The 18,820-nt window shown below is 39.9% G+C and overlaps 1 protein-coding gene across 9 annotated transcripts in view; it reads right to left on the bottom strand.

Annotated features, from left to right (window-relative positions):
• nalcn (sodium leak channel, non-selective) overlaps nt 1-17,959 on the bottom strand; it is a 65,673-nt gene extending 47,714 nt beyond the window's left edge. The window contains exons 1-12 of one of the 9 annotated variants that reach the window (XM_085765974.1): nt 17,829-17,959; nt 14,822-14,933; nt 14,581-14,642; nt 13,719-13,859; nt 12,654-12,836; nt 10,148-10,231; nt 9,880-10,019; nt 9,657-9,785; nt 6,883-7,034; nt 5,405-5,547; nt 5,027-5,131; nt 892-978 (exon numbers count right to left, since the gene is read on the bottom strand). In XM_085765974.1, the coding sequence (XP_085622100.1) occupies nt 892-978; nt 5,027-5,131; nt 5,405-5,547; nt 6,883-7,034; nt 9,657-9,785; nt 9,880-10,019; nt 10,148-10,231; nt 12,654-12,836; nt 13,719-13,859; nt 14,581-14,622 (1,206 nt within the window). In that variant the 5' untranslated portion in view covers nt 14,623-14,642; nt 14,822-14,933; nt 17,829-17,959. Of the gene's footprint in view, nt 1-891; nt 979-5,026; nt 5,132-5,404; nt 5,548-6,882; nt 7,035-9,656; nt 9,786-9,879; nt 10,020-10,147; nt 10,232-12,653; nt 12,837-13,718; nt 13,863-14,580; nt 14,643-14,821; nt 14,934-17,828 lie in introns of those variants that run through there. The other 8 variants (XM_085765977.1, XM_085765975.1, XM_085765979.1 and 5 more) reach the window with 8 other exon arrangements.
• Nucleotides 17,960-18,820: the final 861 nt, after the last annotated feature.

The raw sequence follows: 18,820 nt of genomic DNA, 5'->3' as shown, positions 1-18,820 counted from the left end.
GTGTGTGTGCCTCCTCCAAGCATAGCACAGGAACGGTATTTCCTCCATGAGTTGACAGCTAGCTGTCCTCTCATAGCTGTGGACTCGATTGGCAGTCTCTCACAGCAAGGGCCCAGGCTTTTACACCACAACGCTATCAACAGTGGGCCAGCTGTACGCGTCGCCCGCTGCTTTCAACTTATCTTTAAAGCCCAACCATTTGGATCACACCAACCAAGAGGCAACAGTGGCGTCCATCATGTAGATGTCATTTAAAACTCATCTATCACTGGAGCGACATCATTAGTGCACCTCTACACATCAAACATGAGCCTTCCCTCATTTAAAATCCCATCACTTAGTCATTTGACACAGCCATTGAAGACCAGACAAATGTGAAAACAATGAGGTGAACCTGCATGCATATGTGGCATTTGTTAAATGGATGAGGTTTACTGATTCTCTATTAGTTCAAAGCGCTTCAACATCAAGAGAGACATTTAAATAAGAATGGAGCAAGATTCGCGCACACACACACACACACACACACACACTCAAATATAATACATACACATCGAGATAGATGGTGCCATATACATTAACAATAAGGGTCTATATTATTTATAACCTCTAGATATATGACATTTATAATATATAAGAAATACCCATAGTGAAATGTGTATTAATATACCTCTGGTATAACATGTTGCTTCCATACAGTATATGTTAACAATAACAATTAGATTTTATTTTGGGTTTATAATTCTTAAATGTCTGTTTATTTTGTACAGACCCATATCTTTTATATGAAAAATCATGTGTGTAAGTGTAAGAGAGAGAGAGAGGGAGAGAGAGAGAGAGAGACTTCACACCGACCAACAGCATCAGCAGCATATTAATTATGTGGTTTACCTGGAGGCAGGCAGGCGCTCGGCCATGTGGTTTGTTGACGTCCACAGCTACAAGCTGCCATCCCCCAGCAGCGTCTTCATGGAACATCTGTGGCACAAGGACAGCACATGAGGGGCAAAAAACACACACACAAAACCCAGAATTACCGCCTTGTGATTTTAATGCCCCCATCACTCAGTCTAGTTTGAGGTTAAATCCCTGTTTATCTAGAATCACATTAAATATTGACCCTTTGTCTAAAATTTTAATGACTTTAATTAATGTCTGAAGTGACGTGTTTCATGAGGTCACATTGACCTTGAATTTGAACCTTTGACCACCAAAATCTAGTCTGTTAGTCCTCGAGTCCAAGTGGGCATCTGTGCAAAATTTGAAGGGATTCTTAAGGTGTTGCATTCACAAGGCCAATATCATGTCCCTGTGACTTTGACCTTTGACTTTTCATTACCAAACTCTAATTAGCTTGTCCATGACTCCAATTGAACATTTGTACCAATCTTAAAGTAATTCCCTTAAGGTATGATGGCGATATGACAGAACTACTTAGTACATAATTAAGTCCTAGTGAAAGTTTGTGACAGATTTGAAGAAGTTCCTTTTAGGCACTACAGAGATACATGTCCACGACAATGGGCCGGACATATACAGTAGGTGTGTGTGGACGAATGGACAATGTGAAAACAATATGCCTTCAGCTCTGGGTGTCACCAGTGCAGAAAATAAAAACTTATACAGCATTCAAAGTACTGAACAAAACTCAAAACACACACATATCTACCCTTTGGCTACATCTTCACAAAACATCTGTGGCCACAAAAAAAGCTGAAGGCAGCATGCGCACAGTTTCATATCCACACAAAACAGCAGGATAGTTACTAAATACAGTATGTAGGCCTAAGGACTTCACACTAGAAATAAAAATAAAAAACAAATCAATATCACAGCAGAGACTTTCAAATTCACAAGGCAGCTGGCTCACTCATGAATATCAATTATTCTCCCAAGACATGAATGAATGAATGTGAAAACGTGGTCACAGGGACTATCAAGACAAAGTGCAATGTCATTCACTTCATATTTTATCAAGCCGTAACTTCATAGAGGAGATACAGTAACTAGAGGTTTAAAGCCAGTTTGCCACAAAACAGAAAGTTAAGATGAGGTTTTTCATGTTTTCAGTCAGAAATGATTGCATTGGGTTAATTGTAATTCTGACTTCACTATCATGAATGTCAAACAAACAGCTGATCAAAAAAGAGGAACATAGTAATTGAACTCCAAATGGAAGTCCAATATCAACAGATGTCACTAGACAGACAGACAGACAGACAGACAGACAGACAGACAGACAGACAGACAGACACTTTATCCTCTAGTTGGGTGAACGTGTTTGTAAAAACTACTGAAGTCATGAGCTGAAATGCTTCAGACATATACTGCAAGTCTAGGTTTAGATTTGACCTAAATGTACCAGAGGACCAAATAAAATGTGAAGTTTCCACGAAAAATGTGTAATTCCAGTTGCCTCATAAAGCAAATTTAAAAAGCAGTTGCTTGCCACTTCCATATAGAAAGGTTATAAATAGTCTGCCTCAGTTGTTTGTCGTCTCCTTAACTACATACCCTTCTCTCCCTTTCTTTCAGCCTTGTTTTATACCTGTCACATCGCTGTCACATTTGATCACATCCTAGCAAGACCGTGGTGTCCGGTCTGTATCTTTTATCACATTGTTTTTAATGTGACACAGCAAAGAGAACAGTATTTACAACCTGGATGACAAACACATGGGACTTATATCATTCAACTTCAGACAGGCCAAAGTGGTAATTGAACTTCACGTTCGGCCCTTAATTAAAGCTCCACTCATCAAAATATGGAAGAAAGAACCTGATCCTGTGAAACAAAAGTGGATTAATCCATTGTCGTTTGCCGCCTAATCTCTATTAAAAACCTCAATAATCTGGACACCGCATAGCAAAGTCAATACATGGAGTGTGGCATTGGTTGTGTCTCCCGGGGCCACCTTATACCAGCCCCCCCTCCCCTCTCTCTGGGGAGCAAAAGAAGGGAGCGTATTGTTTCAGCCTCAGTGATTGACAGTTAAGTGTTACACCGTGGCTAATTAGTTTTTACCCTCTAAGATAAAGATTGGGGCATGACGATGTCATTACAATTAATGATGATAATGGCAAGAAAGGTTTATTGTTTTCAAGGTCATAGCGGTATATGCATGGAAGAGGCACCATCATGGCTGAAATAACCACAGGTATTCATTCCATGATTTTTTGACAGTTTCTATGTGCAGAATAAATTAACTAAAACTAAACCTATTTTCAGGAAGCATCATTTTAAGTACTGAGTGAAAAGGAGGAGTGAAAACACTTGACCGCTTGTCAGGCCAACTCCATTATGATTGAAAAATGTAATTTGTTTAAAAGGGAGTTTGGATTCTTCACAAATGCAATCGAGATATAACTATTAGAAGCACTATGCTCCAGTGACAGGCCAATGATAGCTTTTCTTTTCAATCAACGAAACACAATTGCAGATCCATGCACACAGATTCTATATAGTACAAAATGTATTGTTACATGTTTTAATTGGATACTGATATATATACACAACACCTCATGTTGTATTAAATCTTAACATTCACCTCTGAATGAAGAATTTCTGCCTCTTCCCAGTTTTTTGCTGCAGTGTCATCATCAATCATACATTTCACAACATACTCTTTCTTTCTTCTCTCTCTTGATTTACTCTCTTCAAATCCACTTCCCAGCTGCCTTTGTCTATCCAGAGTCATCTACTGTAAGTGTGGGAGAGGCAATCAAATGCCTGTGCTATCAAGAGAAATCTGAGCATTAATCAAGACCCCAAAAAAAAAACTTCTCCTAACATAAAGTAGATTTGCAAGAGAGCCAAATAGTTAAACCTGGAGAAAAATCAATAGCCTAAATGGGTGCTGTTTGGACTAAGTGATGGTGAAAAATCTACAGGCATTTATAGAATTAACCTCCAAGAACTGTCAACTGTAATTCCAGCTGCTCATTTCTTCAATCATATACTTTGAGTCACTCCCCAGAGCTCAAGACCTTAAGGAGTCGATGGAACATAGACTGACTGGTAGATCAATAATACACTGTCTGAATATATCCCTCTTCACCAACAGTGTGTAGGTGCCTGTGATGCACTAATTTGCCTGTCAGTCTCTTCATGCCCTCACTTATGAAAACTCACTGAATCTACCATTTACAAGCAGAATACCATGGCCTCAGACTGGAGGCTCTGACACTTACCCAAGCTTTTTAAAACCCAACCATAAATCACTGACTGGTGGAATTGCGCTCATGAAGCCAACAGAACCACAACATACCCTCCTGAAAAGACAGAAATGTGATCCTGAAGTCACCAAAGCAGACACTAATCTTGGCTGGATCCTGACTCCTGAGTCTCCTTCCAGAGTCTGTAAAATGTCTTTCCCCTGCTATGCCCACACAAGGGTTTTGTTTCTCCAACCACAGAGAAAAACCCTTAGGAGATGGCAGGGGCAGGGGCCTGAACTAGACTTTCCCAGATTGCCACCACAGCATAGATCTGCCCAATTCACCAGTTAGAAACCAGTCTTGTTAGCCATCTGTCCAGGATACTGACACATTGAAGATTTCGATCTAACAATACATTAAAATACTCAGCAACGCCAGTTTAATGTTTTGTACCTGGGCAACTTGATTCCAGATCAGATGCTGTGATTAGAGGAGATGTTCCTCTTCCCATAGAGACGATATATCTTATCTCCCAGGTCCCAAGTGCCCATGTGTCACTTGGCCAAATAAATCTGCCTAATCTGTTTTATTAAAATTCCAAAACTTATTTTCATCTAGCCTGTTTTCTAATAAGGTAGATTTGATCTTTTATACTCTGACAACCAATTTATTAAAAATAACAGACATCTGATGATCTGTTAGCCCTCGTTTGGACATTTTTATTTTACGATTCGCCTATAACTTAAGTTGAACTTGATGAATACACAGATTTTTTTTTTTTTTTCACTCTGGACCAAGTAGTTTTTTAGTGTGACATTTTGTGGCACCACTTTGTCAGCTTGTGCATGTGCAAGTGTGGTGGTTGTACCTGTGTGGTAGCAGTAGAGGTGGTGCTGCTCCTTGACCCCCACATTTGCTGAAACTGCACTCTGATTTCAGCAAATGTCTCAATGATGACGGCAATGAACACATTCTGCAAAAGAAAGATAGAGACAGTGAGAGAGGAAAAGTGTTGTGTGATACTTAAAAACAAACGACCAAGTGATTTACTTTCACTGTTATATATGTTTTATCATTCGCCAGAGAATATTCTGTTAATAGGGGGAAAATTTCATGTCTGTAGGTGAAAGATTAGGGAATGTAAATGAACCAAGTCCAACTGGTGTTGAACTCTCCCCAGGTGCTAAAAGTATTATGAAAAGTGAACTAAAGAGAGAGAGAGAGAGAGAGTGTGTGTGATCCTAACCTTGACAAGCCACGCCAAGAAGAAAATGAGAGTTATAAAGTAGAAGTAGGAGCGCCAGCGAGGGAAACTGTCAATGGCTCTGTACATAAGGAACACCCAACCCTCCTGTGACGCAGCCTCATACACAGTGAAGATACTCGTACCTAAACAAAGAGAGACACAGGAGTCAGACAGATGTTCATTTCTTTGGTTTTGCTTAAGACAGTGATGACAGCGAACCTCACACCAATTACCATGGCTCCCCACAGCCTGAGCCTTTCAAAAAGACAACACCTTGAGTTTCTCTTTTTATCTATAATGAATGTACATTCTGACAACTTCCAGGATAAAAAATTCAGAACCCCTGCGTCCTCCTGGTTCCCATCTCCATAATGACAAGAGTTAGAATTATAACTGTTTGGCAGATTCATTAATCTGATGAACAGTTCTTTAATGCATGTCTTTGTCACTGTCGCCGACAAACGTGGTCAAATGAAGCTAATGGATGTAAAAGTCTGTGGGTTGGCCAAACTATGAAAAATGAAACTCTTGGTTGCTTTCTGGTTAACACAGTCTCTGAAAATGACTATGTAGGCTTTTAACACTTGGCAAAAGATTTTATCTGCCGAGACATTCCTTATTTATTTAATGGTTGAAAAGAATGAGTGGTCTGCATCAAGAAAAAACAAATGCTGGTACCTGACCACTCTTAAACAGGTAAGCAGCAAGCAGACTTTCCCAGTTAAACAAGTAAACACAACATGTCATTATTCCAAGCTTTAACAGTTCTCATATGGAGCCTATGAGTTTAAGAGGTACAGTAGAAATAGTTACTGACGTACGTAGCACAGATATTGTATTTTTGAGAACAGCCTGTTCCTTCCACATGGATGTGAATAAAAAAGCGAGAATGCTATAAATAAGATCATCCATAACAATAAAATCTGTATTTTTCTACAGGGCACTTAATGCAGTTTCACACTAGAAGCTACACATATTTTTAGAAATTGTGGTGATAGACCATTAAGCCACACAGTTGGGCTGTATATTGCACTGAATGGGTTGTATTCAAGTACACAGCATAATGTCTAGATGAAGTTAGTGTGTACTGTGAAGCTCTCAGTCTCCTTCATGGCTATCTAAAGATTAGGTGCAGCACACTGTGCACTGACACTAGATTTAAGCACCACTCTGCTGATAAGAAAGCTGTGCTGCCGAATGGCACAGCTTCTCATTGAAGGTATATAAACCACTCTCACAGTGCCATACTCCCACATTTCTCAACAGAATTTAGTGAAGATTTACAGGCATGACGATTCATTTGGGAGAAGATATTTAAAAGGATTTCAACAAGTGACCAGAGACGGCTGTAACTTTTTTCTTCTGTTGGTCTCTATGTTGCATTAAATGTACAATTCTAAAAAATCATGCACATCCCATATACAGTATAGTATGTGTGAAATTGTTACATGTGCTGTATGTGTATGTATAGTTTATACCAAGTTCATTGAAGCCACTGTAACCAAGCTCCTGTCGGCTGAGACCCAGCTCCTCCAGGTCAACACATTTGAAGCCATAAGGACACTGGTAGCCTTCTCCATCAGGGGAACAGTGGGTGTCTGGGATGGCCAAACTGTTCCATGTCACATTACTGACAAAAGAGAAAAGAAACAGTATTTGATTATTAGATTAAATGTTTGCAGTAGGTGGTAAATATAACAAATGCCTAATATAAGAAAGATAAATGGTAAAATACAGCTAAATAAAAACAAAGATTGTACAAGAAATAACTTAAAGGTCCCAGTTTTTCAAAATAAAAGTGGTAAGGAGTCTATGATTCAAACATTCAGAGTACAGAGATGCATCGCGCCCTGCCTCTCCTCTTTCTTGTCTTTCTGCCTTTTAGCCACAGGTGTTATTCAGGAGCTGCTTGAGGTCTCTAATGAAAATTAATGCTGTCAAATTGCCTGCCCAGACATTCATCCAAATTGTTTATTAAGGGGTACAGAATCAGAGGGGATAATTTATTGCACTATCACAAAGGGCAATCAGAGGTATAGTGGTGAATCCCAATTAAGCTAATTATACTGCACTGAATAATATCAATGTGTCTTATCAAAGAAATCACTCATCAATCAAAGAGATAAATGGATCCTAAACACGTGAGACAAAATGTCCAGTAATATGATATTAATAATCAGGTGAGTAAAACTAAATCAAAACATATTTATGATAAGAAAATATTCACGATTGGTTTTCTGGATCTGTAACTTTATCTGACCAAAATACATTGGTAAATCTGAAAGTCAAAAGTCTCAGGTCCGGTTAGCAGCTCCTGTCCACCTCAAGTGGAGTTTGCAAAGTCCGACAGATAACAGAAAGTCCTGATTCTTTACAGAAAGGTTAAAAAAAAAAAAATGTCAACCATATTCTTACTGCATACATCTGTGCATGTTATTCAGCTCCATTGGAGTTAAAAAGTAAGGAGGTCATTGCATAAATCCTGACATCCAAAGGAGAGGCCCTACTTTGTTCACAAATCCAAAACCATTTTCATCTAATATCCATATCAGAAAACCTCTCCCCTGCTATTTTTTCCCCAATTTCCATCAAATCCCTTGTGTGTGAAAAGCCAGGGAGCTTTGACTTTGTGCCAAGGGCATATGGCAGATAGAGATTAGACACATCAGTCCCTGAGTGACATATTTCTAAAATACCCCAGCAGAAGTATATATCTATATATAAGGGATTTAGGAAGAGGAGCACAACAGCAAACAAATTAGATGTGTCGCTCTCTCCCCACTTTTGTATCGTTGGTACATGAATGAGAGAATGTGCTATCTTTCCTTCTACTAAAACGGTCAATATATGCAGTGTCCCCTGGGTGCGTAGGCACACATCAGTAAGGAGAGATGGATGGGGTGGCTGTTGAGCGGGAGTGAGCTTAATACAACGACCGGACAATGCAGGGAATTTTTATTATTATAATTAGTGTAAGCTCTCCCTGCAGCCTGGGGCTTTAATCATGATGGTTACTTCCCCAATCTTTTGTCTCCACAAGGATTCCTATTCTCTGCATCATATTATCATCATTCTCAACTGAAACAAAAAAATGTGTTTTGAATATATTATCTACTTGTGCAGCAACATGTGCACGCACTGTTACACGTCTACAATCCCACATCGCTGCCAATGCTGTGTCCCTACCCGCCCACAAGTTTCCTGTTTTCCTGTTTCCTCTTGCAAAAAACATGCTTACCATTAACGCCTCAATTAAGCAATGTATTCCAGCCATGAGCTCCCGCCTATGAACCTGCTAAATTAATGTAATAGAAACAATAAACACAGTAAACCCAGACAAAAACAGCTCCTGAACACTGGATATGGAAAGATATTTGTGCCGCTGCAGCTGCACAGAGAAAAGGCCAATTTACTGGGTGAGGCTGCTGCTTAGGCCGTCACACCAAACTGATCACAAAAGATGGGATTCTGTCAGGACCTGTCAGACTCTGCTCAGCAGGGGAAAGATACTGACTGATCAGGCTGACCCATCATTACTTTCTTAAATGTACAACCATGGCACTGTGCAGGGGGAAGGACAGGACCTCTTCTGAACATCTGGTCTACAGACAGCACAGTATTGCACACCCTGCACCAGATTAATGCCAGTTTGATATAAGACCACTATTAACGTTGTGTAACAGTAGAGCCATTCACATAATGGCCGCAATGTGAAGGTAAAGATGAACTGAACAGTAACTTTAAGCAGCACACCAGTGCAGATTTTCTTCACGATATGGATTTTGTTATACCATTTCTTCCTGAATGGAATGGATTTTCACTGACACGTCAGAAAAACTGTAAAGAAATGGAGATGGAAGAGCCCAGAAGTATATGTAATATACCGGTACTCAAATATCAAGTTTAGGGCTTACTGCTCAGCACAATTCAAAGGGATGATGCCATGATCCTTTTTAAATTTCAGATCTTGAAATATAACCTCTGTGTAGCACTTCACAACAGCAGATTGTATAATACCACGACTGGTAATACAGTTTAACTTGTGACCTGCACCATCGCTGGTGATTGAGTCTGCGTGAAATTAGTGTAGAGCCTATTAAAACAATGTTTATATTTTCATTTTCCTTAAAAGTTCTGACAATTAAAAAATGTCTTGTTAAAACAGGATATCACCTATCAACAGAAATAGAGCCTTGTGGAAGCAACAGAAAAATGCATCGATAGTGTCATTAAATAGAAAACGCTATTTTACTCTTTCTCTGTATCGTTGGTAACACAGTGGTGGTTGAACGTCCCAAACATCTGGACACCCAGAATTCCATAGAGCAGGAGAAAAAACAGCAGGAAGATAGATACACTCCAGATCTGTTCCCCGGATCGCCTGCAAAGCAGAGAAAAGATGAAAGACATGTGTCAGTGTCAGATCTGTTATTGTACAACCATATGTAAGAGAAATGTTGATGACAGTATTGTACTTGAGAATGTTAGTGATGCGGGAGCGAGGGAGCTCGAAGCGAAAGTAGATCCTGAAGGCCCGGATCATGATGAGCGCTCTGGGAATTCTCAACATTCCCCAAGGAGACATCTGATCTACGAGCTCTGCGATTTCAAACACCTAAAACAAAGAGGAGTAGAGCAATGCAGAACAAAAACCAACTATTGTGCTCCATTGTTTTATGTCAGTAACAAAAATGGCAATAAGATTCAAAAACCTCAATAAGTTATTATAACATTGGAATTCACCTGCAGCACTAGCGACACCCAGATGAAGAACACCATGAATCCATCAAACATACACCAGCGGTCTTTCACATAGGAGTTATCCCCCTAGGAGAGGAACAGAAAAAAAACAGGGCAACAAGGAGAGAGGTATGACCATGATCGAATGAAGTGAATCTGAACATTATCATTATCCAGGGCCATATTGTTCGAGAAAGCTGGTGATTTCCACCAACTTCAAAAACACCCAGTGATAGTTTAAGGCTTTCATAATACCAGTCCTTTCATAATACCGGTTCAGAAAATTGCCCGCATTAAGTGCTAACCATCATCTTCTGAGATTCTGACAGAAAAAGCTTTTACTGTGGGAAAAAAACGCCTCTATGTGAATATAAGTAATCACCTACCAATGTTCAAGAAAAACATCAAACAGAAAACTACAGAACCCATTTGACAAGGCTGACCGCAATACTTGAAAAGCCATGTTTTCGATATGATAAGACACAAAATTACTGTATAAAGGCCCTGAAGTGTGAACAAACTGAAATGTCACCAGGGCAGCAAAAATGGGCATATTTAATTACCACTCAAAGAGAGAGAGCTCCTAGGTGGTCAGTCTTCCACAGGAAGAAAGGCTGCAAATAGGAGGGTGTGTTCTGCAACACTCTGCAGATAAGGACCATGTTTGATTACACACTGACAAGAACAAAGGCATGCAATTACTTCACCACGCAATGTGAAGCGTTTGTTTTGTGCAGGCACTTTTTAAAAGTGCTGGCTACAAAATACAACTTCCGAGTGTCAATCATACAGTTATAGACATGATGAATATATCCACTCTGACACACTTTGAAATCCAAAGCAGAAATTCAAATGTGTCACGTGTGCATCACTTAGAGAAGCTGGATTTTACCTGACATTCACAGAAAGGCTACAGGAAAATAATTTCCCTTTTCAAACACAAAGAGAAGCTTTTATCTGCCTCCAAGAACTGAACATAGTAGATAAATAAAATATCGAGAGACGGACGATTACTGTAATTTTTTTAGGTTTTGATTTTATTCTTATGACTGGTGATTCTAAATTTGTGTCCCCTTGTGCCTCCCTGCCTGTTATCCTTGATTTGCCAATTTAGCTGTCCACACTTTTTATGGCAGTAATTATGGGCCTTTCATCTGCCAGCTGTCTGTTCCTGGATGCTTCTACATATTATCTGTCCACCTCTGATTTGAATTGTGTTGATTCATCTGAATCTACAGCTCAATACAACAAGTAAAGTACAGTTTAAGCAGGAGAAAAAAAACTGAAGCGCTACATGAAGGCCATACTTCTGAAGATACTGTAACTGGCTTAGATTATGGACCAGCATGCATTGGGCTTCCCTCTAACCACTTGCAGGGCAGTGTCTCCATGTTGTTTGTTTATACTGTATCATTAAAGCAGAAGTAAGCGATCCGGTCGTTTTGGCTAATGCTGCGTTCCAGGTTAATGAAGGGTTCGTCATTCTACTATTTAATGCCAGTATGTACTGTACATACTGCAAGTTTGAATGCGCATATACAGTTGCAAGAAAAAGTATGTGAACCCCTTTGGAATTTCCTAGTTTTCTGCATTAATTGCTTTGCTTTCCATTTCAGGCCTGAAGTTTGCCACTCCACAACACTAATGGGAAAATGTTTTGTGTTGAAACTAAGATTCAATTTTCTGTTTTTTATTTAAATTGATTTTTTTTTTTTTTTTTGTATTTTTTGTACGTATGGTGTAAAAATAGCATTGCATACCAGCATGTAAACATCATCTCAAAGGTGAGGTACAGTGAAGGGAGCATCATGGTTTGGGGCTACTTTTGTTGTCTCAGGGCCTGGACAGTTTGCCATCATTGCGGGCAAAATGACTTCCAAAGTTTATCGAGGCTTCCTACAGGATAATGTCAGGGTGGCTGTCCACTAGCTGAAACGCAGTAGATGTTGCATGCAGGACAATGACCCTAATAATTGAAGTAAATCAAGATAATCTGGACTAGCTTCAAAAAAAGAAAATCCAGCTTTAGTGCAAAAATCATCCTTGTGCATCATTTTGGCATTGAAAAGTTAAGATAACTGGTTCTACTCCCTCCCATGTCCCTTTCATCTAAATGTATTCCCAACTTTTGAAAATTTGCTGCTAGGAGACACAAAATAACACACATGGACAAACAAAACTAAATGAATAAATAAATACAAAACAAAACAAATCTAATTCATCTCATATTCAATCTAAATTTGCCATCAGACAAAAACAAAGCAAAACAGCTGAAACTATTTACTTGCTAAAATTCATGAAATGTCTGAAAAACAAGTCTTCTGTGAGAGATTTTCTTTTTGTTTCCTTTGTGGCATTTCACGTTAAATATTTCAGTACTCTGATTTAGAAAGTTTGCAAGGAATCAGTTTTTGTTGTTGTTGTTAAATCTTGCAGGAATTTGATTTTTGTACGATGCTTCATGTGACAATCTGTTTTAATAAAGCTGCAGGCTGCTGTCAGGAAGTACCTTGATGATTCCTCTGATGTGCATCTTGGCGATCATCTCGGCGGTGTAGAGGAACATGAGCAGTGTGTCCAGCGTGAATGTCACATACTGCAGAGGAGGGTAATGCTCAAATGTTTTAGGGGTGTTCATGCACACAGAGATGACGCTGATGATGGCACAGGCCCGCAGCAGGGTGTGCACCCACTGCAAAAGAGGAAACGACAACAAAGTGTGCTTTATAGGCCTCATATTTGACCCTTGACCCACAATCAAGTAATTGACACCCTTTTTTTTAGGACAACCTGGGTCATATGAATGCAGAAAAAGCTATATGATCAGAAAAAGATAGGAAAATAATTAACGGAAAATAAATTTCACATACTGTATATTTGTTGGAAACACACAGAATTTTCTTCTTTTCTTTTAGACACTCTATAGCAGTTCCCACCCTGGCCATACTGTATGAGGCCCATTTCTTGGTCTTAGCTTGTGTAAAATGCGTAAATGGTAATTGATGCATTATTTATTGCATTTACGGTTGGTTTTTCCGATAAACGCAATCATACAAGGCAACACTGAAACCATCTTGATGTAAATTAACATTATTTGGCACATCGTGTTAAGGCGCACAGGTCTCTTATAGGACTTTGGCCCATCCTGCTATGGAAGTCTCCTATTGGACACGGATGTTTGAGGCAGGACTACTCCGCTTCTGGGTGAGCTCAGACACACCAGTGGACTCTTTGTAAAGGCCAAAGTGTCCGGCTTTAAATAAAAAAGACGAATTACAGTGCTATTATTCGGTTTCCCAGAGATAGACGCGAAAGAGTAAAACAATACCCCCGCCATCGTATACGACGGCATTGCACCGACCTCAGTTAGGTTAAGTACCAAAACCTATCCAAATGTAATTTCACATCTCCTCTCTTCTCTCAGGCTTTTCTCTGTAGCTCTAACAACAGCACAGGGAGCCAACACTTGAATAATAAATATTTGACAAATACAGCAGAGGCCTGTTTTTCCACTGGACAAAAAACCCACTAAGACCTGCTGAGAACATTACACACATTCGAGGAGTGCACTCACTGGTTTGTTGATCCAGAAGATGTCAGCGCTGTCGGCGAGGGTCTCATCCGGCCCAAAGTCGGTCATGGGCTGGGCCTCGACCCGTGAGCTCTGTTTCCGCTTCAGCATGCTGGGGCTGGCCGTGCTATACAGAGAGTGGATCTGACAGAGAGAGGGAGGCGGACCACACAGTGACCAAAGCTAAATGAGGTACAGGGGAACACTCTGGCTGTATCCAAGTCTGGGCAGCAGTAGTGCAACTTTTTGTTGAATCATGTGGAATATTGACTAAAATTAATTTAATGTATAATTATCGCAGCTCAGAGATGAAGCTGTTTACTTGCCATACATCAGCATCAGTGCAGTTCTTGAAAAGCGAACCGTTCAAAAATTAGGTTAATCAATATGTAAATATAGTATGAAATATGCTATGTGGCTTCTGGGTGTAGCATTTAGGTTCAGTGATCCGTGATGTGTAAGTTAACTACCCTGACTTGAATTGCCAGAACAGAGGTGTGCACTTAATTAAACAGGTGTTGCATTATTGAATGGCCATCGTGATACACAACGTAGCACACATGAAACACAGGACAAGTGTATTCACATCGGAACAGCTCCAGTGACTTACCATTTGGAAAGATCAAACATGATCTTCATCATATTGAACACCAAGGCGCCAGCAGACTAAGCTGTGTAACCTACTGTACAGTGAGTTGGTGTTAAACTGCGAATGTCCCTGTTTGTGTGTGTGTGTGTGTGTGTGTGTATGTGTGTGTGTTTGTGTGCATGTGTGTATGCAGAAAAAGAAAACTGTCCAGGCCGTTTCAACTTAAGAAGAACACAAGAAGAAATGACACTCTGAATGGAGACAAAGCGCACATACCAAAGGGAAAAGTAAAGCTGAAATTGCTCCAGCACTGCACATAACATGCGATCAGGCATACCCTGTAAATAACACACAACAGTTAGTCAACATTATGGCTCATATGGTTTACAGTACACTACCCACATCTACAGTACGCTCATAGAGACAGGAATGCCCACCACGTCTGACATCAAGGCATATATGCGACACACTGTTGTGGAGGAAGAAGATGGGGTGGAGCAGGGCCAGGTTGACTCACTGTGAGGCTCCTCATTGGTGCGTTCATCCCCAGGTCACAGAGGGGTGGAGAGACCAACCAGAGAGAGAGACTAGAGATGCAAAATGGAGAATGTCCTAAAGGCCTGGAGGTCCTGCGGCAGCGGTCAGTGAATGGTAGCAGTCATAAGAGCAGTAAAGAGGAGTGAGAGAACATATTCACAGGTGCTGCGAGGTGCAGCTGCAGAACATAGCAATGCAATTCAATTGGTCCCCCCAACTTATATAAAGACATATTTTCTCTTACCTCCAGTGTTATGTAGCCATGCAGGGAGGTAATTATCCATTTTACTCTAGATAATCAACACATCACACTACACATCACAGAGGTATTTATGTTAAAAAAATATATATAAAGAGGGTGCTCGGTGGACAGGTGGTGCTGTCATAGCCCAAAGCAGTGATCTCCAGTTCAACCCCAGTTCCTGCTTTCCTTTCTCTCTTCACTGTGGCAGTGAAAAAAAAAAATTACGTTACTATAAAAAATATATGTAAATGAGCACCAGAAGGTAATCTCAATTCAATGTCAATTTACTGAGATGAAGCTAAAAATCACCCCAGTGTTTACATTTATTCACTAAACAGATGCTTTTATCCAAAAGCAACAACTGACAGACATCAATAGTGCATGAGGAGACCTTAGCATAGCTACGTCAATTTAGTGAAAGCAGGAGATACATCTAAAACTACCTGCATGGCTACATTGGTATGTTAGAAAATGAGAAAAAGTATTGAAAACAGCACTGAAATATAATTCAATAATGTGAGAGAGCGAGAGTGTATCACCTGAGGAATGAAATACTGTACAGGTTCAATCTGTGGACGTCTCTGCTCATTGTCGTGCCATCAGCACAAACACAAACAATCTGAAGAAAAGGACTCTTATGTAATTTTATGTCCTCCCCCTCAATGAAATATGCCAATATCACAAAATGAAATTCAATAACAGTCACAATGAACAGTCCTTGTCGGGTACACATATCATAACAGGAAATGAAAAGGTCGCTGTTATCTCGACCATTATGTTAAACAGAATACCTGACTTGAAGAAAATCTGAGCCTTCAATTATTTGAACTGACTGAAATGAATTTTTAAGATGACCTAATGCCAGAACCTTAATGAGAAAAATGTTTAAGTACAACTTTTGAAAAGTGAAAAGAGACCTCTTACTTACAGACAGAACAAAGTAACTGTATCGCCCTTGTTTCCTTTTATGGTTTTGCCAAGAAAAGAAACTGTCCATCCTATAAACCCCATGTAGTTAGAAGCAATTTCCCAGTGTAATTGCTACACTTAACATATGCAGATGGAGACATGAGGAAGAGTGAAAACAAAATTACAGGGTCTAAGTGCTATTATGTGGGAGTATAGGTGGCAAAGACTGCAATTACTTTCCCATTTGGAGAAAGGACATGTTCCTCACGGGCAGGATGCGATCACTGGGCAGATTAATTGTAAGTGTGAGTATTTGTTGGAGGCTGCAAACTTTCTTAGCTTAAGTTTCCTTATTTAAGAAATTTAAGATGATACTGCCATAGTATACCAACAATAGACATATGAAAGCTTGGTAGATGTGTTAACACTCTTTTCATTTCTATTGATTTAATAAAAAGCTGCATTGATCAGTATTACATGAACAATGGAGGTGTAAAAAGTGAAAAGTGTAATTTATGGTGTCGACTAAGAACACAGTAACTCCAAAAGAGCTTTTTAGTGTCTTTATGTGTGTTGTGTTGTGTTGTGTTGTGTTGTGTTGTGTTGTGTTGTGTTGTGTTGTGTTGTGTTGTGTTGTGTTGTTTTTGATTTCACAGCACACAGACCAAGCAGCAGCAGCAGCAGGCAGATCATTTGGTGCTGTAGTTTAAGAGCCAACTAGCCAGATGTTTCCTCCAGGACATGGTGGAGACCAAGACAATGATAAAATGAGTCAGCCAGTCAGCCAGAGGCATGCCGACTTGATTAGAGTGTTTGCAAACACATTTGCCAAGTAAACTGTATAGGTGACATGTAACCTATTACTATGGACATACACGTCACAGGTTTAATGAAATCAGGTGATAATTCTCTATAGCATTTCATATTACACATATTTCACCCATTCCTTACATAAAATAAATACTGCTAACATGTCAATATCTATACTGTGTGTATAGATACATCAGTATTGTATCATCCAGGCCTGACTATCTGTATAAGGAGGTTGTCAAAGCCATGCCTTGCATTTCATTCATGTTGTCAATTTGCGTTTTTGATTGTTGTCCCATAACAACATTCAAAACACTGTCAGCTGCAGTGTTGTAATCACATTTCAGACACATCTTCAGATTGGAAAGACCCCAGAAGACAGTATTGATGCTATAGAGATCACCTTCACCAAAATCAATAAAATCAATATTGTTTAATTTTGTGAAAACCAAACCTAATTGTAGCAGTTAGGATATCTGGAGGCCCCACCATGACAGAGCCACTGTGGCCTGGCAGGCTTCAGATCAGCTGTTGAACCCTAACAATCATCTTAGTAAACTGATCAGATGCCTTATAATATTATGTAACAAGATTCACACAGCTGGATGTCAGTCAAGGGGTGAAGGCCTTTATCCTTTAATATGAATGAATGACATCCACGGAGCCAAGGTTACTATGGAAACGGATGAGAGCTAGCAAGTGCTACATTGAGCAAAAACAAGCTAAACACAGGAGGTAAACACAAAATGTGGCCGAGCACAGGTCCTGACGGAAGCTACATGTGTTACCGGGCAAGTCGCCCACCTGATTCTGAATCAAATACACGACAATATTAATATTTATATCAAGGCCTGCTCCGGAGGATGAGTCTCTCCTCTACTTCCTGGACAAGCCAACATGCTAGCTGTCCTGCTGCACCAGACGTCAGCCGCATCCTCAAAGCAGCACAACAGCTGCACGTCCACTGACATGAAAACGACGAGGGTCTGAGAGCACAATAAGAAAAACATAGTGAATCACTTACGAGAGGAGGATTTCCCTTATCCACCGTGTCGCGTCCTGTCCATGACATCAGCTGTTTTCCGGGTGTGTGTGTTGGGATCGTGTGGGAGAATAGCGGGAGCGCGCAGGGTTGAAATCACATCCACAGCACCACCAGCGCTTGCAGCGGAGGCGCGCAGCAGCCGTCTCCATGGTAACAGATTAAGGTCCCACAGCTGATGCTGCATCACAACAGTCTCCTAAATGCATCACTTGGTTTGAAGTTTTAATGACAAATATCGCCAGATTACCACCTCACTTACGACAGAAATATAACACTATATTTTGGGAGAAAAAAAAAAATGTTTTTATTCTGTCCTGAAATTGGGGCTCTCCTGTATCATTTATCACTACAAAATGTTAATCTGTGAATGTTTTATTCATTTCTTAAATTGTTGATGCTATTGTTTTTGTTTCCCCAAAACAAAGACAAGCAAACAGTGAAACAATCTTCTTATGAATGCATGTGGCCCAGGTCTCTATAAATTATTGATCAGGTGGGCACAGCTCAACTCAGGGCAGTGAAAGTCCCTGTGAGAGAAAAAAAGGTGCAACTTCCATCCCAGGCTACTGCTCTGTGCAGTTGGTGTAGACTTTTTCTTCCTTTGGCCAGGGTCTATGGCAGACAATTTAAACACAATATCAGGTAACTCCTCCCACTCTAGCCAATGATGCAAATGGTGGCTACATTATGTGACTTTACATCTAAAAAATAAATAAATAAATAAATAAATAAATAGGCTAAATGACATGTGACATGTAGGCCTACTACTGTTCTACTGAAAACTAAAATATAAAAAGTGCAGTTTTGATCTTTTTTTCTTTTCTTTTTCTTTTTTTGATCACCTGTTGTAAACATTTGTTTTAGGACTTTTCTGTGGTGTGTTCAGCTGTCTGAAAGGGGAAAAACTAATTGAAAAAACGTGCCTGACAGCAAAAAAATTATTGAACTAGAATATTTTGAGAGTGACACGG

The sequence above is a fragment of the Trachurus japonicus genome, chromosome 21 (assembly GCF_045865225.1).
Source record: "Trachurus japonicus isolate A0001 chromosome 21, Traja_1.0".
NCBI lineage: Eukaryota > Metazoa > Chordata > Actinopteri > Carangiformes > Carangidae > Trachurus > Trachurus japonicus.
This window is presented reverse-complemented; position numbering and strand designations above follow the sequence as displayed.